Genomic DNA, 25040 nt, shown 5'->3' with positions numbered 1-25040 from the left:
TGCTGTGCTCCATTGTTGCCGAGTTATAAATCACGCAGGATTGTCAAACTTTTTATACCGTATACACCGCTTAAAGAGCACATGTGAACAATTAAAAGAAGAAAAAAATGCTCATTGCAGCCTGGCTGCAGCTCCTTGCAAGATTCTCACAAGTTCTCTCATCTTCTTTGTCTTTCGGCTGTTCCTGTGAGGGGTCACCAGAGCAGATCAATCGTTTCCATCTCACCCTGTCCTCTGTATCTTCCTCTGTCACACCAACCACCTGCATGTCCTCTCTTAGCACATCCATGAACCTCCTCTATGGTCTCCCTCTTCTCCTCCTGCCTGGTGGCTCCATCCTCAGCATCCTTCTCCTTATATACCCTGGGTCCCTCCTCTGCACATGTCCAAACCATCTCAATCTCGCCTCTGACTTTGTCTCCAAACCGTCCCACCTGAGCTGTCCCTCTGATATGTTCATTCCTAATCTTGTCCATTCTTGTCACTCCCAAAGAGAATCTCAACATCTTCAGCTCTGCCACCTCCAGCTCTGCCTCCTGTCTTTTTGTTAGTGCCACTGTATCTAAACCATACAACATAGCTGGTCTCACTACTGTTTTGTAAACTTTCCCCTTCACTCTTGCTGATATTCTTCGGTCACAAATCACTCCTGCCACCTTTCTCCACCCACTCCACCCTGCCTGCACTCTCTTCTTCACCTCTCTACCACACTCTCCATTACTTTGAACAGTTGACCCCAAATATTTAAACTCATCTACTTTCACCACTTCTACTCCTTGTAACTGCACTATTCCACTGGGCTCCCTCTCATTCACACACATGTACTCAGTCTTGCTTCTACTGACTTTCATTCCCCTTCTCTCCAAAGCATATCTCCACTTCTCCAGACTAGACTCAACTTGCTCTCTACTCTCACTACAGATCGCAATGTCATCTGCAAACATCATAGTCCATGGGGACTCCTGTCTGATCTCATCCGTCAACCTGTCCATCACCACTGCAAACAAGAAAGGACTCAGAGCTGATCCTTGGTGTAATCCCACCTCCACCTTGAATGAGTCTGTCATTCCGACTGCGCATCTCACCGCTGTCACACTATTCTTGTACATGTCCTGCACTACCCTAACATACTTCTCTGCCACTCCAGACTTCCTCATACAATGCCACAACTCTTCTCTTGGCACCCTATCATAAGCTTTTTCTAAGTCCACAAACACACAATGTAATTCTTTCTGTCCTTCTCTGTACTTTTCCAACAGTATTCTCAGAGCAAACATTGCATCTGTAGTGCTCTTTCTTGGCATGAAACCATATTGCTGCTCACAGATCTTCAACTGTTTTCTAAGCCTAGCTTCTACTACTCTTTCCCATAACTTCATGCTGTGGCTGATCAGCTTTATGCCTCTGTAGTTACTGCAGCTCTGCACATCACCCTGTTCTTGAAATAGGAACCAGCACACTTCGTCTCCACTCCTCAGGCATGCTCTCACTTTCCAAGATTTTATTAAACAATCTGGTTAGAAACTCTACTGCCATCTCTCCTAGACATTTCCATGCCTCCACTGGAATGTCATCTGGACCAACTGCCTTTCCACTCTTCATCCTCTTCATAGCAGCCCTCACTTCTTCCTTGCTAATCTCTTGTACTTCCTGATTTACTCTCACCACATCATCCAGCCTTTTCTCTCGCTCATTTTCTTTATTCATCAACTCTCAAAATATTCCCTCCACCTTCTCAGCACACACTCCTCACTTGTCAGCACATTACCATGTGCATCTTTTACCACCCTATCCTGCTGCACATCCTTTCCAGCTCTGTCCCTTTGTCTAGCCAATCGGTACAAGTCCTTTTCTCCTTCCTTACTATTCAACTTCTTGTACAGCTCGCAATATGCCTTTTCCTTTGCTTTTGCCACTTCTCTTTTCGCCTTACGCCGCATCTCCTTGTACTCCTGTCTACTTTCTTCATCTCTCCGACTATCCCAAACCTTTTTCGCCAACCTCTTTCTCCTTATGCTTTCCTGGACCTCTTCATTCCACCACCAAGTCTCCTTGTCTTCCTTCCACTGTCCAGATGTCATACCCAGTACTGTCCTAGCTGTCTCCCTCACCACATCTGCAGTACTTTTCCAGTTGTCCAAAATTGCTCCCCTCCAACCAGTGCTTCTCTCACCTGCTCGCTAAATTTCACACAACAGTCTTCCTCCTTCAGCTTCCACCATCTGATCCTTTGTTGAGCTCTCACTCTTCTTCTTCTTTACCTCTAAAGTCATCCTACAAACAACCATCCTGTGCTGTCTAGTGACACTCTCTCCTGCTACCACCTTACAGTCTCTGATTTCTTTTAGCTTGCATCTCCTATAAAGAATGTAGTCCACCTGTGTGCACCTTCCTCCACTCTTATATGTTACCCTGTGCTCCTCCCTTTTCTTAAAGTAGGTATTCACCACAGCCATTTCCATCCTTTTTGCAAAATCAACTACCATCTGTCCTTCCCCATTCCTATCCTTGATACCATATCTACCCATTACTTCCTCATCACCTCTGTTCCCTTCACCACATGCCCATTGAAGTCTGCTCCTATCACCACTCTTTCATGCTTGGGCACACTCTCCACCACCTCATCTAACACACTTCCAGAAATCTTCTTTCTCCTTCATACTCACAACCAACCTGTGGGGCATATGCACTGATGATATTCATCATCACCCCTTCAATTTCCACCTTCACACTCATCACCCTGTCAGACACTCGCTTAACCTCCAACACACTTTTACATACGCTTCCTTTAAAATGGACCCAACACCATTTCTCTTCCTGTCCTCACCATGGTACAACAAACTTGTACCCACCGCCGATGCTCTGCCTCTTACTTCCCTTCCACTGGTATCTTGCACACACAATATGTCTACCTTTCTCCTCTCCATCATATCAGCCAGCTCTCTCCTTTACCAGTCATACTACCAACATTCAAAGTCCCCACTCGCATTTCCACCCCTTCTAGTTTTTCTTCTTCTCCCCGCTGTTCGTGGCCACGTTTTCCTCCTCTTCTTCGTCGTCTTCGTCCAGCAGTAGCCCAATTTCCACGGCACCCTGTTGGGCAATTAGCACCGGTGGCGGACGTTGTTAACCCGGGCCGCGACCGATCCAGTATGAGAATTCGATTCTGAGTCTGCATAGTTCGGTTGGCTTGTTTTACGCCGGATGCCCTTCCTGACGCAACCCTCCTCATTTATCCGAGCTTGGGACCAGCACTCAGAATGTACTCTGCACACCCCATGTGGCTGAGTTACAAGTTCTCTCATGATTGTGTTAAATAAAGTCCATTAAGTCCTGATCACAGACAGATTGCCAGTGACAGGACATGTCCACATCCAGTATAATCGTCATGGAGGACATCTCCACGTCCACTCAGGGCCGGTTCGCGCGTGAATGCCGGCTGCAGCTTCGCGGTCACAGTTCGAAATATAAACTAGAAGAAAAATCAGAGCACATACCTGCAGCACTGCACAAGAAGAAAGATAAAGAAGAGAAATCGGCGCACACACCTGCGCATTATAGTCTGGCTGCAGCTCCTCTGCGCACTCACCTCTTCAAGCTTCTCTCCCCCTGCTACGTGCAGCTGACGCAGACATTCCTGCGTTATTAGATATGCAGCATACGCAACTCGAAGCAGGCCTGGTGTGAAAGGGGCTTAAGCTCATTCACCACTACGAGCTCAGTTTTCATTGTTGTGCAGATGAAAGTTGTAGCTAAGCATCAAACCTTTCACTCAGCTGCCCCTATGCTATCGTTTCATTTGCCTACACCATGAAAAAACCTGGATGTCACTGAACTTACTCAGGCTAAACCACAGTGAAACACAGCTCATGGTTGTGGCAATAATGCCACTGTTTCAGAAAGCTGGAGATCTTCATGATGTGGATGGCTGTTTCATCTCTCCATCTGCTACTAGAGTTCTCACTCATACCAAGCCTTGGCAGGACATCATCTCCACCCTCCTTCACTGGCTTCCTGTTAGGTTCTGCATCACCTATAAAATACTCCTTCTCTTTTGTAAATCCATCCATTCCCTTGTGCCTCATTGCTAATTGTCTGCATTCTTACACCCCATCCCACACTCTTCTGTCCATGAACAATGGTCTGCTCTCTATCTTCTGCACCAGACTGCAAACATTTGGGGACAGCATCTTAACTGCAGCAGCTCCACTTTCTAGAATTCTCTAGAACCTCAATACTCCTTCTCTGGACACTTAAACATGTGATAGCCTATGTGTTCACTCAGGCCCATTGTCTTTTAACTCCAGCCCCCCACCCCCCTTGTCTTTATCATCCTTGAATATCTTGAAAAGTGTAATAGAATTTTTTTTTAAATATGCTTATTTAGGGCCTGCTCCTTCCTCTGCCCCTGAGCAATGCTCCACATCTGGAGTTGGTCCCCGGGCATTTGACTGTAGCTGTCCACTGCTCTTAGTGGTTGGATTCTAACTGTAATTAGGATGGTTAAATGCAGAGGACAAATTTCATTGTATCTATGAACAATAGCAGTACAGGAAATTATTATTATTAAGTGTAAGTTATTTTATTATTTTAGTCTTGTTGCTAATACAGACCAAACAATGATTGTGTAATATTAATCAAATTATCTTTTTTTTTTCTCAGGTTACAGCAAATAAATCTCTCTCAGAACCAGCTGACCAGTTTGCCTTCTGGACTTCTCCACCTGACACACCTCAAGAGACTTTCTGCTACGAAAAACCAGTTAACGTCACTTTTTAACATCCCTGCCTGTATGTTGACCTCATTTCCTAAACATAAAAATACAGATAAACTCACTGCAAATAGGAATAAATCAGTTGTGGTCACTTCATGCACTTAATGTCACTGACCAAGCAACAGTCCACTATACCAACCATTCCCAAACTTAAAACCATGCATGAGACTTGAGAAGTATTTCCATATATGTCTTACATTAAACTAGGTCAGATAAATTAAGAACAGCAGAAAATTAAATCCCAAATCTTTTCGCGTTAGAGATAAATGCGTGCAGCAATTAAACAGCAAGATATAACACACTGACATTTTCTACTCAAGTCAGTAAGTATTTTCTCACTCTAGAACCAAAAACACCAAATGGCTAATTCACTTGGCTGGATCCAGTCGAGCTTGTGGTTGTTTGTAGACAAAACTGATTACAAGAAACAGCAGCGCAAATACTACAGCAGTGATCTGGAAACTGGCAATGATCCGGAACTGGGCAAGTGACTGTACTGGTAAGGGCTGGACTCCTGACACTGGTCAGCGACCAAACATCCAGTGCTCAGGTGCGTGTCCAATAATTCTATTCATGCAATTAAAATGTGTTTACAATTACTGAAATTTTTAAGTGTGGTGCAGTTATTTATACTGTGTACACACTGAAGTGAAATTCAGGGCTGTAAAACCAGCGTTTGTATACGGATTTTTGTCAAAATTTGTTTCCATGGTGCATTTATTTTGTCATATAAAACCGCTAACTTAAAAAAAATGTGTATTTTATGGCTTTATTTTGACACGAAACGCGCTTTTTCTCTAAACGTGTCCCCATGGAGAAAACAAACGAACCCCTCTTCTTCTTTTGTGGTGTATAACGGCAGCCAGCATACCTATTGTTGCATTGCTGCCCTCTTCTGCATCAGTCTGTTATAGCATACTAAATCCTCTCAATGAGTCCAGTGTTTAAGTATTTAAAAAGCTAACATTTGCCCCTCTCACTTGAAAAATACTTTCTACAGAAACTTCTTTCAGGCCTTACAATTGATTTCCTTCAGTTTTTACTCTTTAATAGATAAACCATTCAAAATAATGAGATATATTTTGCCTACATGCTGAAATCGTCTTGCATCAATTGTATTTATTTATTTATTGGGTGAATTCATAGACTGCGGTACAGGTGGTGCAAAGGATGTGTGCTTTTTAATTATACTATGCTGTATGTGGGGTTTTCCTGCTGACTAAGTGCAATCTCACATGATTTGATTTATGAATTTATTACAGGGCAATAATTTGTAAGCATACATTTTACATGTAATTTAATAAAGTCACTGCCACAAATGTTTTTTAGATAGGTTTTAGTCTCTTTAAATAATAATTAACTCATTGCAGGTTAAGGAAAGACACTTGAAGAATAGTTTTGGCATATTCAGTGATATCTGGCCAATGCTATGGCATTTATAGTAAGTACATGTGCTACAGCAATAGGCAGGTATCACTGAAAGAAGGTCTACATGGACAGATTCTTTTATTACAGTAAGACTTCCACATACCCCAACATACAAAAATATAAAATGAAAATTCATGAAATTAGGTCTCTCTAGTGGCCCAAAATGCCTCTAAAATGCTCAAAACCTGTGGGCCCCCACCAGGGACACTGCCCCCGGACCTCGCCGGGGGCCTACAGCAGCCCCCGGACCGCCATGGATTTTCAGAGTTTTTTTCTTTCTTTGCCCATTCTCGTCCCTGGAGATAGTCAAGACATTGTCATTGTCACCCTTGTTAGCACGATATCTCAAGAACCAGTTGACCAGTTTCATTTGTATTTAGCATAAAGGTGTACTTGGGTGATCCGCTGACACTTTGTATTACTAATTTGACCAGGGGCATATATCATATATATGCAGTTGCCCAGACATTGGAAGTCACTGTCTTATACTTATGGGTGGGGAAAACTTCTATTCTTAGATGCATTGCAATGTGGATGGTGAACAATTCTGAATTGATTCATAAATGTCAAAAGTTTATTCTGTCATTGCTAATTGCAGGGGTCAGAATCTGGCTATTGGCCACCGTTAAGGAGCAGTTTTCACATTCCGCATGTAAACCCATATTTTCTACTTTTTCTTAAGTCATTTTTGAGTCACTAACATACTTTTTATCTAAGCACATTTGCCATCCAGTTTGGTTGCAGCCTCTGTGCCAAATCTAGCGAAGACTCTCAGGACCTGCAGATGTGCAGGTGCTGAGAGCTGCAATGTGAGAGGAAATGGAGAGAAACCACATGGTTTTGGACTAGGATAAGTCAGACGCACCACAGAACAAGAAGCACATTGTGAGAAATTCTGGCTACATCTGAACGCCATTTTTAAAAGAAACAAAACAGTTACTTGACGGCAAGCTGCATTGCTGTATCTCTAAAGAAAATCTTCTAACCTTCCCCTCTGTGAGCATGTTGAATCTGAAGGCTCCAGGGAATAATGTAAGATGAAAACGTAAAACGTCTTAAATCATTCTAACGTCACTTTTAAGCTGAAACGAGGCCGTTTTAAACCGAAACCAGGCGATAATTGATGAATCGCTATTGATGCTCTGAAATGACGTAGGCGCAGCAGAATGTCAGGTTCAGACATGCTGTTGTCGTGCTCTGATTGCTTCCCCCATCTTTTATTATGAAATAATGTTGAATTTATGTGGAAATGATTGTTGTACAAAAGCTTCAGATATCTGTCACTGAAGCCCCGTCACACATAGCAAGAATGTGGAAGAACCATTCCCAGCACTGCAAATGTTGCCGTAATCTGATGCAGTCGGAAGGAAAAGAGATGTGTTCAGCCATGTCAGAACGAATCCAGAGTACCTCATCCACGACTGCACGATGGCATCCAAAGCATATGTAGACAACAGGTGTATGATACAGACTGCTGTTAGACAGCCATAAAAGGCGCTGCAGACTGTCCAATGTCCAAATGTCTGGATGGCAAACATGGGACTGTAGCGGTGTGTTCCTCTCTCACATGTTGCACACGAGTGGACGTGGCCCACATGTGGGGCTGCAATTAAAACTCAGCCGTGTGTGTGTGCGCTCGCGCGTGCGTGCATAACGCTGCATGGGCCACTGAGCACGTGCAACAGAACAGCTTTGCTCAAAGTTTGCTGGCAGTTGGCAGCAGTCCCCTGTGTCAGACGGAGGCTTTCCAGGGAACTTTCTGTTTTTCTTGTTTGCTCACTTCAGGAGCACAACGCAACTCTGGACACCACCATGGTTGAATTATCACATGGGATTAATTTTTTATTTTGGGTGAGAGGATTTTAACCGCAGGCTGCTGTCATGGCTTCACATCCACGGCCGCGCTGTGAAACACTCCTGGACCACTGTTGGAGGTGAGATTCATGTTTATTTGTGGTGTAACGGCCTTGCACAACAGTTCCATGTCATATCTCCTACAGAGTTAGAAGGTGATCATTTATTACAGCGTGAGATCCGTTCAGCTCCGAGTCTGACGCGTGCAATGACGCATTACTTTGCACCACAGAGAGATGCAGCTGCCCGTGTTATGATGGAGACAATATTCACATTATTTAAGTCACCCATGTGAAGAAATGGGCAAATATCTGTACTGTAAGGTCTGTTGTGGATATAACAGCCTGGTCAGATTTGCGGCAGCATGCGCGCAGTAGTGCACGGAGTTTTCAGTTTCATAGCCGCTGTTCACATTCACTGTACATGATAATAAGTCATTGTTATCATCATGATGAAGTGTGCCACACACATTTCAGCAGTTCCTTTGCGCTCCGGGGGGTGGGGGGTGGACATTATTATACATGGTACCTCAGGTCATACCGGCAGGCATACTGTGCCAGATCTGTCTCAAGGTTCCCTTGTATGCGCTCAAATAATTTTGGATCCCATTTTGCAGCCATTGGAATATGTAAGTTGCGGTCACATGGGTCTCAGATTGCACATGGATCGTCGTCGGATAAGTGTCCCATATTGACGACGCCCAGAGGGTTTTGGACATGTGCATCACACTTGGGGACACCGCCCGATTTTGAACAACTGTGCAACTGTGTGGACTTCCGCAGATGGCTTGTCAGAAGGTTTTGGAACTGAAATCTGACACTTTTTGGATCTGTTCTGATTCATAATTCTGACGCCATTCTGTGTGATTCCGGCTGTGTGTGACGGGGGTATGAGATAGATGATGACTGGAGTGCAGTTTTAAGCACAGACTAGGTGATAATCGACAAATCGCTGTTGACGCTCAGAAATGAGACTGCTGACGCTCAGAAATAAAGCATGCGCAATGAAGGCAGGGCGGACTGATTTTTAAGGCGACACCAAATTCTGGATCAAGATTTCACTTCATATATGCTTTGAAGGATTACTTCAAAACTATTTCATGGATGCTCACCACATTTCCACCACAGATAGATATTAGGACCTGGAAGAATCCACTGAATTTTGGAGGTGATCCAGATCTGGATTCGGATTCTTGATCAAGATTTCCCTTTATATAGGCTTTGAAGGATTACGTCAAAACTCCACTCAACAAAAATATAAACGCAACACTTCTGGTTTTGCCCCCTTTTTGTATGAGATGAACTCAAAGATCTAAAACTTTTTCCACATACACAATATCACCATTTCCCTCAAATATTGTTCACAAACCAGTCTAAATCTGTGATAGTGAGCACTTCTCCTTTGCTGAGATAATCCATCCCACCTCACAGGTGTGCCATATCAAGATGCTGATTAGACACCATGATTAGTGCACAGGTGTGCCTTAGACTGCCCACAATAAAAGGCTACTCTGAAAGGTGCAGTTTTATCACACAGCACAATGCCACAGATGTTGCAAAATTTGAGGGAGCGTGCAATTGGCATGCTGACAGCAGGAATGTCAACCATAGCTGTTGCTCGTGTATTGAATGTTCATTTCTCTACCATAAGCCATCTCCAAAGGCGTTTCAGAGAATTTGGCAGTACATCCAACCAGCCTCACAACCGCAGACCACGTGTAACCACACCAGCCCAGGACCTCCACATCCAGCATGTTCACCTCCAAGATTGTCTGAGACCAGCCACTCGGACAGCTGCTGAAACAATCGGTTTGCATAACCAAAGAATTTCTGCACAAACTGTCAGAAACCGTCTCAGGGAAGCTCATCGGCATGTTCGTCGTCCTCATCAGGGTCTCGACCTGACTCCAGATGCTCACATTCGCTGGCCTTTGGCACGTCAGAGAGGTGTTCTCTTCACGGATGAAGCCCGGTTCACACTGTCCAGGCCAGATGGCAGACAGCGTGTGTGGCATTGTGTGGGTGAGCGGTTTTCTGATGTCAATGTTGTGGATCGAGTGGCCCATGGTGGCGGTGGGGTTATGGTATGGGCAGGTGTCTGTTATGGAGGAAGAACACAGGTGCATTTTATTGATGGCATTTTGAATGCACAGAGATACCGTGACGAGATCCTGAGGCCCATTGTTGTGCCATACATCCAAGAACATCACCTCATGTTGCAGCAGGATAATGCACGGCCCCATGTTGCAAGGATCTGTACACAATTCTTGGAAGCTGAAAATGTCCCAGTTCTTGCATGGCCGGCATACTCACCAGACATGTCACCCTTTGAGCATGTTTGGGATGCTCTGGACCAGCGTATACGACAGCGTGTACCAGTTCCTGCCAATATCCAGCAACTTCGCACAGCCATTGAAGAGGAGTGGACCAACATTCCACAGGCCACAATTGACAACCTGATCAACTCTATGCGAAGGAGATGTGTTGCACTGCATGAGGCAAATGGTGGTCACACCAGATACTGACTGGTATCCCCCCCCAATAAAACAAAACTGCACCTTTCAGAGTGGCCTTTTATTGTGGACAGTCTAAGGCACACCTGTGCACTAATCATGGTGTCTAATCAGCATCTTGATATGGCACACCTGTGAGGTGGGATGGATTATCTCAGCAAAGGAGAAGTGCTCACTATCACAGATTTAGACTGGTTTGTGAACAATATTTGAGGGAAATGGTAATATTGTGTATGTGGAAAAAGTTTTAGATCTTTGAGTTCATCTCATACAAAATGGGAGCAAAACCAAAAGTGTTGCGTTTATATTTTTGTTGTGTACTTCACGGGTTTCACCAAATTTCCACCAGAGATAGATATTAGGGCACGAAAGACTCCACTGCATTTTGGTGGTGATTCGGATCCACATTGACAGATGTCATACATCTCTGATTGGTCTTGTTACAAATACTTTGGTTTGAACAGTATGAAATAGTGTCACTGTGAGAATAAAGAAATCCTGTATAGAACAAAAAAAAGGATGTATCAGTAGTGGTTTTATAACTGAATGGCAGCGCTCACAATGCATGACAAGAAGAAGCCAATAGCAGCGAGACCAGTGGGATCCACTGGAGTAGATAATAAAATATTTGCTGGCATCCTTTGATAATAATGTTGGAGTTAAAGCCAAAATAAGACGGGATCAAGTGTGTTACCCGCATGTTGTTATACATATGGTTTCAGAACTTTGATCACTGTTGCTAAATGCTCATCCATCAGTGCTGGACATGGATAAAACCTGTAGGCGATTCAGTCCCACAGTCAGTCCAAATCTGCAGAGACAGAAAATAAACCTAATTCAAGACTTTATTTTGATTTCAGTCTCTATACTTTCAGCGACTAACTGGATTGGTCTTCGTAAACTGGAGGAGTTGGATGTGTCTGACAACAGTTTGACCAACCTACCCTCGGTCATCATGCACTGTTTCAAATCTCTCCAAATCCTCAACGTGTGTCGGAACAAACTTAGCACCTTCCCCGACCCCTGGGCATGCCCACTGGTAAGACGTCACACCAATATCGCCGTCATCCTCTTTGCTCTTTTTTGTGCACCTACAACTACTCAGTCAGTCAGTGAGGGAGTGGATTACAGATAAAGAAGATACATTACCTGGTACGAACTTCTAACTGTTACAATTTTCAGTTTTGTATAATACTGGTCTGATCATACATAACAATGTAACAATAACCGCAGTCACATTGCAGGTAATTTAAACAATAAATAAAAAATGTAGTGCACTGAACTCTTTAGTGCAGGGACTTGATAAAAGTTAAACAACTTCTAGAGGATATGGACAGTGGACAGTGCAGTAAAGATGGGTGTGGATAATTGTTTTGTGTTCTTAAGTGTCAGAATCACAGACAGGGACATCAGCAGTACCAGAGCTTGTTGATGAGACCATATCAAGGGCCCGTATTCACCTTTTAAGCAGAATGAATGACACACTAAATTACTCATCATACTCATTCTCCTGGTGGGGTCTTTGGCCTGACATTCTCCTTTGAGCTACACCTGGAATACTTGGAGACATGACAAATAACACATTTTTAATCTACGGAATATCACAGAGATTCAGTCATTCCTCTCTGTGGCTGATGCAGAAATATTGATTCATGCCTTTCTTTAATCTTGAATTGATTATTGTACTGTCTTATTTAATGTCTTACCACACACTATCACCCGACCACTTACCTCACCACAGGTGTCCACCAGCGGGTTTTTTTGGCTTCCTCCGCCGCAAACACATACAGCTGTCTGGCCACAGCTCAAAATGACTACATCCATAATGGAGGCCTTGGACATAGACCACTCTGATAACACGTTCCCAACCTCCCTTGGGACGGAGATGTGAGTTGAAGGCCATCTGGACAGGTTCATCCACCAAACATTCCCAAAAATCATTGAGGCCATCCGAGTCTGTTCCATGGCTTAATCGTCAACTCATCATCAACTGGTGATCGCTTCATAGCTCCGCCCCTTTCACCCGGGTGTCCAAGACACAGGGTCACAATTCTGATCACACAATTACAAAATCAATCATTGACCTTTGACCTAGGGTGCTCTGGTACCAAGTGTACTTATGAACACCATTATTCTCAAACAAGGTGTTTGTGACAGATAGTCTATGACCAGCACAGAAGTCCAACAACAAAACAGCACTCAGATTCAATTCAGGATAGCAGTTTCTCCCAGTCACTCCACTACATGTTTCTGTCACTGCCAGTGTGAGCACTGAAATGCCCCCAGTAGAATAAAGGAGTCCATGGTAGTCTCCAATAAGGTTGGTTCCTCCGAACCGCCTTTTGGTGCATATGCACAAACAAAAGTCAGATTCCTCTAAAAAATCAAAGCCATTGAGGCAACCCTCAGTGATGGTACTTTTAATTTTATTTACTTTAATCTTTATTTAACCAGGTTAGTCCCATTGAGATCAAGATTTCTTTTGCAAGGGAGGCCTGGGCAATTATAACGTTTCCAGTTCACCTAACCTGCTGTCCATGAAGGCACTGTCTCACCCTTAAACATTGGGACATTTTCATGTTGCAGAATGTTAAACTTCAACATTTTCATTTATTTGTTTATTTACATTTTGAGTAATTACAGACCTGCTGTCTTGCAGAAACAATGCAAAGCTTCTTCCAATGTGATCCAGAGTCTTCCAGACACCATCTCCATTTTCTGGAGGAATCATTTGCTTGAGGTGGACTTCTCTGAAAACTGCCTGATGGAGCTGCCTTCATACATATTTGAGCTGGAGGTAAAAATGTTTGTTTTATCATTTGACCTACTGATGGATGGATTTGACAGATAAACAATCTTCCAAAGTTCATTCATTCATTGTGTAAACCCGCTTATACAGGTTAAGGTTCACAGAGGGCTGGAGACTGTCTCAGTGGTCTCAGTTTGTCAAGGATCATCTTCTTGTTGTTTGTTAAATGCCTGTCCGTCCTATGCCACGTTCACACAGCACGACACCCGACGCCACAAATTCGCGTCTCTCGCCTGGCGATCGACGCGCCACCATCGCCCGGTGTGTCGTTCTGCTTTCACTGCAAAAATTTGCCCCAATGCCTCATCAAATAGGAGGAGCTTCCATTCCGCTCGCCGTCAAGTCAACATGGAGCGAGTTGCTGTGCTCTGTTTGTTGTGGAAAGCTGACAAACATCGCCAGTGGCACCGTCCCTGGATTCACAACATCCTCATGAGACGTTCCCAATTCAGGGAGTTTCATTATTTGCTGCAGGAGCTGCGTCTAGATGACAGCCACTTTCAGCAGTACTTCGGCCTCTCCCAGTCCCAGTTTGAGGACCTCCTGTCCCGTTCATTCGCGTGCGCACACGTGAACAATTAAAAAAAAAACTGCTGCCGCTGCAGTTCCTCGCTCTCCTCTCCAACTCTGTCATAATTGTGTTATAAATCAGTCACCATTTGTTTTATTATACATCTGTGTAGTTAATATAATTGTCTCACGGACGATTCGTTTGTGCGCACACATGAAAAAAAAAACTGGGTGCTGCTGCGGTGCTGCTGCTCGCTCTCCTCTCCAACTCTGTCATAATTGTGTTATAAACCAGTCACCATTTGCTTTATTATGCATCTGTGTAGTTAATAAATAAAATAAACTTCATGGATGATTCGTTCGCGTGCGCACGTGAAAAAAAAACTGGCTGCTGCGGTGCTGCTGCTCGCTCTCCCCTCCCGCCATAATTGTGAAATAAAGGACACAAGGGACATACAGTGAGGAAAATAAGTATTTGAACACCCTGCATTTTGATTTTTTTAAATAATTTATTTGTATGCTACTACTGCAAATAAGTATTTCAACACCTGTGAAAATCAGTGTTAATATTTGGTACAGTAGCCTTTGTTTGTAGTTACAGAGGTCAAACGTTTCCTGTAGTTTTTCACCAGGTTTGCACACACTGCAGCAGGGATTTTGGCCCATTCCTCCACACAGATCTTCTCTAGATCAGCCAGGTTACTGGGCTGTAGCTGAGAAACAGAGTTTGAGCTCCCTCCAAAGATTTTTCTATTGGGTTTAGGTCTGGAGACTGGCTAGGCTACTCCAGAACCTTGATATGCTTCTTACGGAGCCACTCCTTGGTTATCCTGGCAGTGTGCTTCGGGTCACTGTCATGTTGGAAGACCCACCCATCTTCAGTGCTCTAACTGAGGGAAGGAGAGGTTGTTCCCCAAAATCTCGCAATACATGGTCCCGGTCATCTTCTCTGCAGGGGTGGTGGCCAAGTGGTTAATGCGCTTGGTTTCAGTGCAGAAGGTTCCGGGTTCAAATTCCTCCCCTGCCACATTTCTCCATGTAATGTGGAGTTGCGTCAGGAAGGGCATCCGGCGTAAAACCATGCCAATTCAACATGCAGATCCACCTCGGATTTGCTGTGGCGACCCCGAGTGCAAACAAGGGAGCAGCCGAAGGAACTTACTTACATGGCCCCTGTCATCTTCTCCTTAATACATTGCAGTTGTCCTGTCCCATGTGTAGAAAAACACCCCCAAAGCATGATGCTTCCACCCCCATGCTTCACAGTAGGGATGGTGTTTTTGGGATGGTACTCAGCATTCTTCTTCCTCCAAACACAGGAAGGGCAAACTTAGACGGGCCTGGACATGTACTGATTTATGCAGGGGAACCTTCCATGCCATGCATGATGCATGATTTTAACCCATGACGTCTTAGTGTATTACCCACAGTAACCTTGGAAATAGTGGTGCCAGCTCTCTTCAGGTCATTGACCAGCTCCTCCCGTGCAGTTCTGGGCTGATTCGTCACCTTTCTTAGGATCATTGATATGCCACGAGATGGGATCTTGCATGGAGCCCCAGTCCAAGGGATATTGACAGTCATGTTTAGCTTCTTCCATTTTCTAATAATTGCTCCAACAATTGATCTTTTTTCACCAAGCTGCTTGGCAATTGCCCCGCAGCCCTTTCCAGCCTTGTGGAGGTCTACAATTTTGTCTCTGGTGTCTTTGGACAGCTGTTTGGTCTTAGCCATGTTAGTAGTTGGAGGTCCACCCCACACTGATTGTGTGGGGTGGACAGGTGTCTTTATGCAGCTAACGACCTCAAATAGGTGCTTCTAATTTGGAATAATAAGTGGAATAATAAGTGGAGTGGCACATTGGCAGAGACGGACTAACAGGTCTTTGAGGGCTAGAACTTCTGCTGATTGACAGGTGTTGAAATACTTATTTGCAGCAGTAACATGTAAATGAATTATTAAAAAAATCATACATTGTGATTTCCAGATTTTTGGATTATGTCTCTCACAGTGGACATTCACCTAAGATAAAAATTTCAGACCCTCCATGATTTCTAAGTGTAAGAACTCGCAAAATTGCAAGGTGTTCAAATACTTATTTTCCTCACTGTAAGTCCTGCTCACAGGCTGGTTGCCAGAGACAGGACATGTCCACATCAAGTATAAACTCCAGACATCTCCACGTCACTACATATCTAGTCCCTGTTTGGTCATCGCGACGCAACAAGATGAAAAAGTTCAGATTTTTCAACTTGCGGAGGAGGGCAACGCGATGTAATATCACGCCACAAACACGCCAATTGCTCAAAATCACTTAATTCGCGTCAATTGCGTCACATGGCGTGCCTTGAACTTATGTGGTGCCTCAACGCGTCCTTCCATAGGGATTACATGCCAAATTGTCGCCACCTCGTTCGCATGTTGGCCGATGTGAACGCGGCATTACACATCAGAAGCTGTTTTTGTGTAAACAAAATGTAATCTACAGCATACCTGAGCAGTTTATGCTATGTCCACATGTTGGTGGTAGAAACCCGTCACAGCAGAATTCCTGTTGTCTGTAGCGGCAGACTGTAAGTGGCAGCATCAGGTGCAACCACTTTTGTCCCCAGTCACCCTGATGGCGGGGGGGCATAGAAATGATGCTTGTGTGTCCTTCTGTGCACCTGTCCGTCCAAAACTCCGTACTCCCAATAACTTTTAACAAGTTTAACAAATTTGGACAATAAGACAACATCGGGGCACCGCAGACGTCCATCACACGTGCTACACCTCCACTATATAACCCTCTCAACTCTCACGTTCAGTGATGAGTGATCTTGATCAAATATTAATGGCCACAGAGCTGAAGTAAGTGTGTGTGTGTGTGAGATGGAGACAGTACTCTCAATAACTGATCAAGTATTTCAAACAGGGTCATCAAATTTGCAGCAAATATGTATCCATTCAAGGTCTAAGCATTTACTTTAGTGAGACAAACTTTTTCTCAACACTGTGTTCCCAATAACTTTACAAAGAAATAACACAGGTTTAACAAATTCTGTCCATGAGCTCTTAAGGGGTTGCTGTCCTGAAGCCTGCTGCCCCTTTCAGCTTCTGACAGTTTAAAAGTTTTGAGGAAGTGATCTTTTATCACTGCATATTGCACGACTTTGATCCGCGCACTTGCACACACGTCGTCGTGACTTCCCAACTGGGTGCCGTGCTTTGTTCCACCTGCAGCCAGGCGCTCTGAGCTTGACCCTGCATATCATTATTTTGTGGCGGATTACTCATTTTCTCTGCAACTTTTCTGCTGAAAATGGCTCTAATCTTCCTGAATCACAGAGGAGCGCACCAGCCGGAGCCGTTAGCGCTCACTTGCTTGTGCTGAAGAAAGCATTTTGAGCTGTCTAAAAAGGTAATTATTTGTCATGTTTACATCGTCATGGCTTGCTTGTATGATCTTTCCTTCTTGTGTGCAGTTGTAAAAGTATGTTTATGAGAGGTTTAACATCTCATTATAGGTAGTTTAGAGAAGCGTGACTTTGAGCCATCAAAGAGAGAGACAGTGTCTGTCTCCCTCTGTCTCTCTCCCTCTGTCTCGTATGCACGCATTTCGGGTGTATAGATAGCGAATAGAGTTTTGGTATTTGAGAGATTCGAGAAATATTTGGCATGTTTGCAGTGTGTGTAATTTTGGTGCCGTATTTACTGTGTGTGGTGTGGGGGGGGGGGGGGTCTAAAAATGAGGCGTCCTATGAATGTTGAACAAGCGCTTCAGTTTTTTTTTTTTTTTTTTTAATTGGAGCAAGTCTGAGTGCGCAGCATGTCGTCAGAGTCACAACCAGACAGTGAGGATTCTGGTGATGGAGATGATTCCTCTTTTGTTCTGGATGAGGAACCAGGGCAGGTGGTGGATCCACAAACGTGCGCACAGATCTCCACAGTGGGTCAGATTATGCGCTTCTGTTTGCAGCAAAGCTCCGTCCCGGCGTTGACTCCTGGAACGCAGAGATGGAGACACACACTGCTTCATAAAGCATTAGCATTAACACATTTCCTATTCAAACATGACATCACTGTTTTGACGTTACAACTACCTGTTAAATGTTTTGTAGTAGATCCACAGTTCTATCCTCCATAAACAGAAGAGAGCTGGTTCTAAAAGAAACCACTCTGTCCTCTGCAAACAAAGGAGAACTAGTCACAGAAAAGAAAAAAAAACTAATTTCTTTTGACCCCATACTGAGACGCTGGCAATATCACCCAAGTTATCCAGAGGCATACAGTTTTAGTTTATGGTTAAAATTTTAACCAAACTAATGTCGGACAAGTTATTTAAATTAACGTCACGTCTGAAGTTTTATAAAGTGAAAATATCAGATATATGTTTTAGTTTTAAAGTAATGCACTAATTTTGAAGGTTTTAGTGTGGAGATGCTGTGCCCAGTGCATTATGGGTATCTCAGTACATTCACGACAGAAGAAATGCATTTGAGATGCTCTGATCAGGCTCCACATGGACAACAGCATTAAACTATTTGTATATTATGGCTAAAACTCTTCTGAATATATTCTCTGGGTTTATAGACGTTGTTATTGTGTTTGTTTTATGTAAAAATGCCAGAAGAAGCTCAGGTTGCTCCTCCATTATTTTCAATTGGAATCATTGCAATCAATTCCTGTTTGCTATGTAGAGTCCTGCTTATGTCAAACACTGTCTGTCGTCTTTGTTCCAGAGTAATATAAATAAGATGTCTGAAATTCAGTTTGCGTTTAGTAAATTTCACGCATCTTTTTCCATGCATCAGAAAGTCTTTGAGGACTTTCTGGACTATTTCGAAAAGAAAATAGAAGTTATTAGGTTGAGCACATCTCAGCATACTTTGGTCCAGTCATTGTATCCAGCTACTGAGCTGGGGACTACCACTGAGGTGCTACCTAGATTCACGTAATTTAATAGTATCCTCACTAGGGTGCTGACAAAACTCGTGATGTCTACTAAAAGCACAACTTGTTTATTTGATCCTATACAACAAAATTGTTTAAGGATCTTGTGGCCCATTCTTGGGCCGAACTGTGCTGGTAATTTCTTTCTCTTGGAAAAACTTTCTCTAAACTCTGGATCTGTTTCCAAATTGTTTTAAATTTGCAGTGGTTTAAACCAGTACTCAAGAAATCTAATCTTGATCCTGGTGTATTGAAAATATAGGCCGATATCAAATCTATCATTCTGCTCTAAATTCTGGTAAAAGGTGGTTTCAGGGCAGCTTGTGGCCTATCTTACTGAGAATGACCTTTTTGAGCCACTGCAGTCTGCTTTTAGAAGACATCACTCCACAGAAACAGCACTTATTAAAGTAGTTAATGATCTTCTGCAAGCAATGGTCTCGGATACTAGTACAGTATTGGTGTTGCTGGATCTCAGTGCTGCGTTTGACACAGTTGATCATCATATTCTATTTGATAGGCTAGAAAACTGTTTCGGGATTACTGGAACTGCTCTTGCGTGGCTGACGTCTTATCTGTCTGGTCGTTCCCACTGTGTTTTGTGCAATGACACTACCTCTGACTTTAGGGGCATGAAGTTCGGGGATTCCGCAGGGATCCATTCTGGGTCCCCTGCTTTTTTCCCTGTATATGGCACCCCTTGGGAACATTTTGCGGCGTTTGGGGGTTGCTTTTCATTGCTATGTTGATGACACTCAGTTGTATATGCTGCTGGAAATCCTGTCTACGTAAAATCTTTACAGGACTGTCTCGCATCAGTGAGAAGTTGGATGTCTAGCAACTTTCTGCTTTTGAACTCTGATAAGACTGAAATGATGGTTCTTGGTCCAGCAAGACATCGGCATCAATTTGATCAGCTAGCGCTTGGCCTAGGTTCATGTGTTATACATCATACTGACAAAATGAGGAACCTTGGGGTAATTTTTGATCCTACGTTGTCCTTTGACCTCCACATTAGGGACACTACAAGGACTGCTTTCTTTCATCTAAGAAATATAGCAAAGATTCGTCCCATCCTGTCTATGGCTAATGCTGAGACTCTGATTCATGCCTTTGTCTCTTCTAGATTGGACTATTGTAATGCTTTGTTTTCTGGTTTACCACAGTCCAGCATCAGGGGTCTTCAACTGGTTCAAAATGCTGCTGGCCAGACTTCTGACATGAAGCAAAGGTTGATCATATTAACGCCTGTTCTGGATCCCTTCACTGGCTTCCGGTCTCCTTGAGATCGGATTTTAGGTGTTACTATTGGCCTATAAAATTGTTCACGGACTGGCGCTCCCCTATCTGGCCGCCTGGTTGAGTCCTATGTGCCGGCAAGGGCTCTCTGCGTTCACAGGGTGCGGACTATTGTGTGTCCCGAGGGTGAAGAAAAGGTCAGCGGGTTACAGAGCTTTTATCACCCGCGCTCCAGCTCTGTGGAATGATCTGCCTGCGCTAATACGACAGTCGGACTCTGTGAGACTTTTAAAGCCAGGTTGAAGACACATCTGTTCTCCCTGTTTTATCATTAGTAGTTTATATGATTGTGTTCTTTTTTTTATTCGTTTTATTTATTTTACTTCTTTTACCTTTTATGGTTAATTTTTTTTATTGTGTTTTAATCTTATTTCATTTTATTCTGCTTTTAAATGTTTGTGAAGCGCCTTGAGGCAATTACTCGTGATTTGGCGCTATATAAATTTATAAATTATTATTATAATTATATCTTAAATGTACCAGACACGGATTATCTGTAATTTTGTTTTGGCAAGTTTTCACAGTCTCTCTGCCATCTACTGGCCAGTAGTGTTCATGGCAGTATTTGCCCTAAAGCTGGGCAGACACTGTACATTATTATGACTTACTGAGGCGTTGCCGGGCCGGTAGCATAGATTTACATTTACACTACCTGGCTATATCAGCCCGCAGTAGCGGGCAGGTATCCCAATACCCGCCCGCTGTGCATAAACTGATGACGTCATAGCGCACAGCCCAAGAACTGTCCGCAGAGGAAAAGATGAAAATTCGAGAAGTGTGTGTGTTAGTCCCAATATGGATATTCCGGATGATTTTATCATGGATAGGACGACAATGAACAGCAGCCAAAGCAGCCAGCTTGATGAGAACGCACTGGCGAATTTGGAGAGCAGCGCGGTACCAGCCAGCACGACAAAAGTTAAAGTGAGCCAAGTTTTTATATATGTGTTTGCTGGGTGTCATGCATTTTGAAATGCCATTAAATTTTGTTAATGTGATTCCACGTGTTGTGTATCTCAGTAAGTGATAATAATGCAAATAATATGCTGTTGTTGTGCTGTATGCATTTTCTGAGTCCCTCCATCCATGCCGTCACCCACAATGACAGATATTTGCCCTTGTCTAACTTGGGTGAATATCTGTCATTTTGGGTGACTGGGCATGGACGTCGGGCCTCTGAAAATGCATACCGCCCTCCAAAAGCATGCTATTGTATTAATATTTTCAGTCATTGCACTCAGCTCCAGCTCAAACTGTACGACAAAACCGCACGGTGTAAAAGTTCAGAGCGCACAAATTATGTTCTCACACTATACGACCTGATGCTCTGATGCGATCTGACTGCTCACATTGTACGTTCAAAAACCACACGTTGGACTCGTGTTTCCAGAAGCAAAACATAAACAGAAGCGTTTTTGTTTTTTTTTCTTCAAACTTTATTTGCATTTCTTATTTTTACAAAAACTGTTGATGGGAGACATCAAAGTTTTAACAACAAAAAAATTTTACAAGACTTTACATGAGTTGAAGAAAGGGGGGGAAAAGAAACAGAAGCTGCTCTCCCTAAGAGATGATCACGGTTTATGCTCTCTCTTCAATTCCGCATCGGTGTTTGCACATGCACAGTGCGAGAGGTTGGACACTTGTAGCACTTCAGCAGCGGGATACCCTCACGACAGCCAACCAGAATATCAAACATGTTTGATTTTCATCCAACCATATGATTGCCGATCGGGAGGTGGTCATGAGAGGTTAAACGCAGCTCGTTACTCCATATATATCATGTATACTACACGATGCAGGACGCATGATTAAGCTGAAACTCGGCGCGATCCAAAAAACTCTCGAATGAGTGAACAATCAGCTGAAAAAGGGCCAACACTTCCACAGTGTAAGCCCAGCTTAAGTACTGAGCGTCCAGTAGTGGCTTTTTTTTTTAAATGCCATTAACGTGTTGGTTTACGTAGAATGAATGAGTCAACCAATCAGTGTTAGCGGAGGCACATTTTACACATAATCCTTTGGTGTCTGTCTGTGTTTGTTACAAAACTTTAGAATTAGTCCATTATTCAACATTAAAAGATATATGATATATTTTAACTTTGTACAAATGACAGAATTGACATTAATGGAGTTATTCTATCAGTATTAATTTTATTTATAAACCAAGCCATAAGTCAGCACTGCTTTACTTTTCAAGACCTCCACCTCACGGTGACGCTGTTATTGAGTAGAGAGTTGAGCTTCGCTGCTCCTGTCAGCTGCTTCACTGCTGGAAGCTATGTAATAAACAGGAGCTTCCAGCAGTGGGCAGACAGAAAGACAGAAGTGCTGATTTATTATTTGGGTCTGTAGTCGCTTTTGATGCTACCAGAAGTGATTGTGGTGTTAAAACTCAAAATCAGCTTGTTAGTAGTTGCAAGTGTACCGGAGACAATACTGGAAGTTATCGGTTATCTGTAGCGTCCAATAAATTTTTGGGTGGTTTATTGGTTTAGCTTTATAAAAGATAACTTTTCAGTTAGCTGATTATCTGTTATCGAAGCTATTATTTTGGTAAGCTGTGCCCACCAGTGGTTACAGCAAACACATAACGTGTGTGTTAAAGCTAATGAGATCGGCATCATTAATGTTAATGTTTGTAGCTATCAGTTTAAGTAAGTAGCTCACTATAGATGTTAATGTTAATTAGCTTATGGAGATGACTGTTGCTCTCTGTCAGCATCAGCCACAATGTGCCTCCTTCTTGGATGCTCCTGCATCACCATTGTACTGCCGTGTAAGGCAAGTTCTGCCTTGCAGATTTTGCTTTGCACGTTCATTTGGTTAAAATGTTACCAAAGTTTTGAACTTCATTGCCAACATAATGTCCAGTCCCAGCCCTGCCTTCAGCTCAACTTCTGTCACAATTGTGGCATGTTAGATAGAGAGTCCATTATCTCCTGAAAATAGTGACTTCTGAGTTTTTCCAATATGAGACATCTGCGTTTTCAGGCACATCCATGATCACAGCAGCAGTAAACCACCATCCTGTGACAAACAGCAGCATCACGACACTTTAGGTTCCAAAATCTGACAGACTCTGAAAATGTTAAGCGCTTCGGGGTGAAGTGTGTCATCTCCTCTGTAAATCCAAGCCATCACTTTCAAATAAAAGCTCTGAAGCTTCGTTACTGGACATAACCGCATTCGTTTCTGTCAGTCATTGGGTTGTTTCTGTTTTGCTAAAAGTATGTCACACACAAAGAAATGCAGAGAATTGCCAAGTGAGACGTTTTCCGAAAATGCACGTTAACTTGCTCAGGGAGAGAAATAAAAAAGAGATGACTAATTATTAGTGCATGTGTGCACAGAGACTTACAATCATGAGTACTTTGATGTTGGGATGTTTAAAAAAAACGTGCAACATATCCTTTAAAGATCTGTCAAATAGTGTCCTCCTCCAGAAGTCTGTGACCCTGTGATAAGCTGGCGTCCTGTCCAGGGTGAATCCCACCTCCCACCCAGTGACTGCTCAGATAGGCTCTACCCCTTGTGAGCATTATCTAGAACAAGTGCGTTCAGATAATAAATGGCCTGAGGATGAACTATGATGTCAGAGGTAACTGTGAGCATCGCTGGGCTTTGGACACGGCATTCAGACTCTGTGTACTTCTGAAACAATGATGTCATCACATCAGAAGTGTGTATTCCCTGAAAGGAAATGTGTGTGTATTTTGTGTGTGTGCTCCTACCACCAGGCCGTGATCTCCTTGAGGCTGTGCGGGAATTCCATCACCACACTTCCTCCACACACAAACTGGAAATGTTCGCAGCTTAGGACTCTGGATCTTTCCAGGAACCAGTTGGGCAAGTAGGTCTCACACACACACACACTCGTGTCCAGATGCGCACACACACATATATGCATACATACAGTGGGGAAAATAAGTATTTGACCCCCTGTCAGTTTTGCAGGTTTTCCCACCTACAAAGAATGGAGAGGTCTGTAATTTTTATCATAGGTACACTTCAACTGTGAGAGACAGAATCTAAAAAAAATCCAGAAAATCACATTGTATGATTTGTAAATATTTAATTTGCATTTTATTGCATAAAATAAGTATTTGACCCCCTAGAAAAACAGAGCTTAACAATTGGTACAGAAACATTTGTCTGCCATTACAGAGGTCAGATGTTTCCTGTAGTTCTTGACCAAGTTTGCACACACTGCAACAGGGATTTTGGTCCACTCCTCCATACAGATCTTCTCCAGATCTTTCAGGTTTGGAGTTTCAGCTCCCTCCAAAGATTTTCTATTGAGTTCAGGTCTGGAGACTGGCCAGGCCACTCCAGGACCTTGAAATGCTTCTTACAGGGCCCCTCCTTAGTTGCCCTGGCTGTGTGTTTGGGGTCACTGTCATGCTGGAAGACCCAGCCATGACCCATCTTCAATGCTCTTACTGAGGGAAGGAGGTTGTTCGCCAAAATCTGGTAATCAGGTAACAAGTTCAAACAGGTGCAATTAATACAGGCAAGGAGTGCAGAATAAGAGGGCTTCTTAAAGAAAAATTAACAGGTCTGTGTGAGCCAGAATTCTTGCTGGTTGGTAGGTGTTCAGATACATATTTTATGCAATAAAATGCTAATTAATTATTTGAAAATCTTACAGTGTGATTTACTGGATTTTTTTTTTTTGATTCTGTCTCTCACAGTTGAAGTGTACCTATGATAAAAATTACAGATCTCTCCATTCTTTGTAGATGGGAAAACCTGCAAAACTGATAGGGGGTCAAATACTTATTTTCCCACTGTACATACATACATCCGCACTCTCATGTCCAGATACACACACACACACACACGCACACACACATACATCCGCACTCTCATGTCCAGATGCGCGCGCTCGCACACACACACACACACACACACACACACAC

At 43.3% G+C, this 25040-nt stretch overlaps 1 protein-coding gene across 1 annotated transcript in view; it reads left to right on the top strand.

The window, feature by feature from the left end:
* The window catches only part of lrrk1 (leucine-rich repeat kinase 1), a 387270-nt gene that overhangs the window by 54740 nt on the left and 307490 nt on the right, over positions 1 to 25040 (top strand). Inside the window, 4 exon segments of the mRNA XM_034162532.1 lie at positions 4663 to 4790; positions 11444 to 11607; positions 13228 to 13365; positions 23859 to 23971. Coding sequence (XP_034018423.1) covers positions 4663 to 4790; positions 11444 to 11607; positions 13228 to 13365; positions 23859 to 23971 — 543 coding nt within the window.

This window comes from Thalassophryne amazonica, chromosome 2, assembly GCF_902500255.1.
Source record: "Thalassophryne amazonica chromosome 2, fThaAma1.1, whole genome shotgun sequence".
NCBI lineage: Eukaryota > Metazoa > Chordata > Actinopteri > Batrachoidiformes > Batrachoididae > Thalassophryne > Thalassophryne amazonica.
Note: the sequence above shows the minus strand (reverse complement) of the source record. Positions and strands in the feature narration are given on the sequence as shown.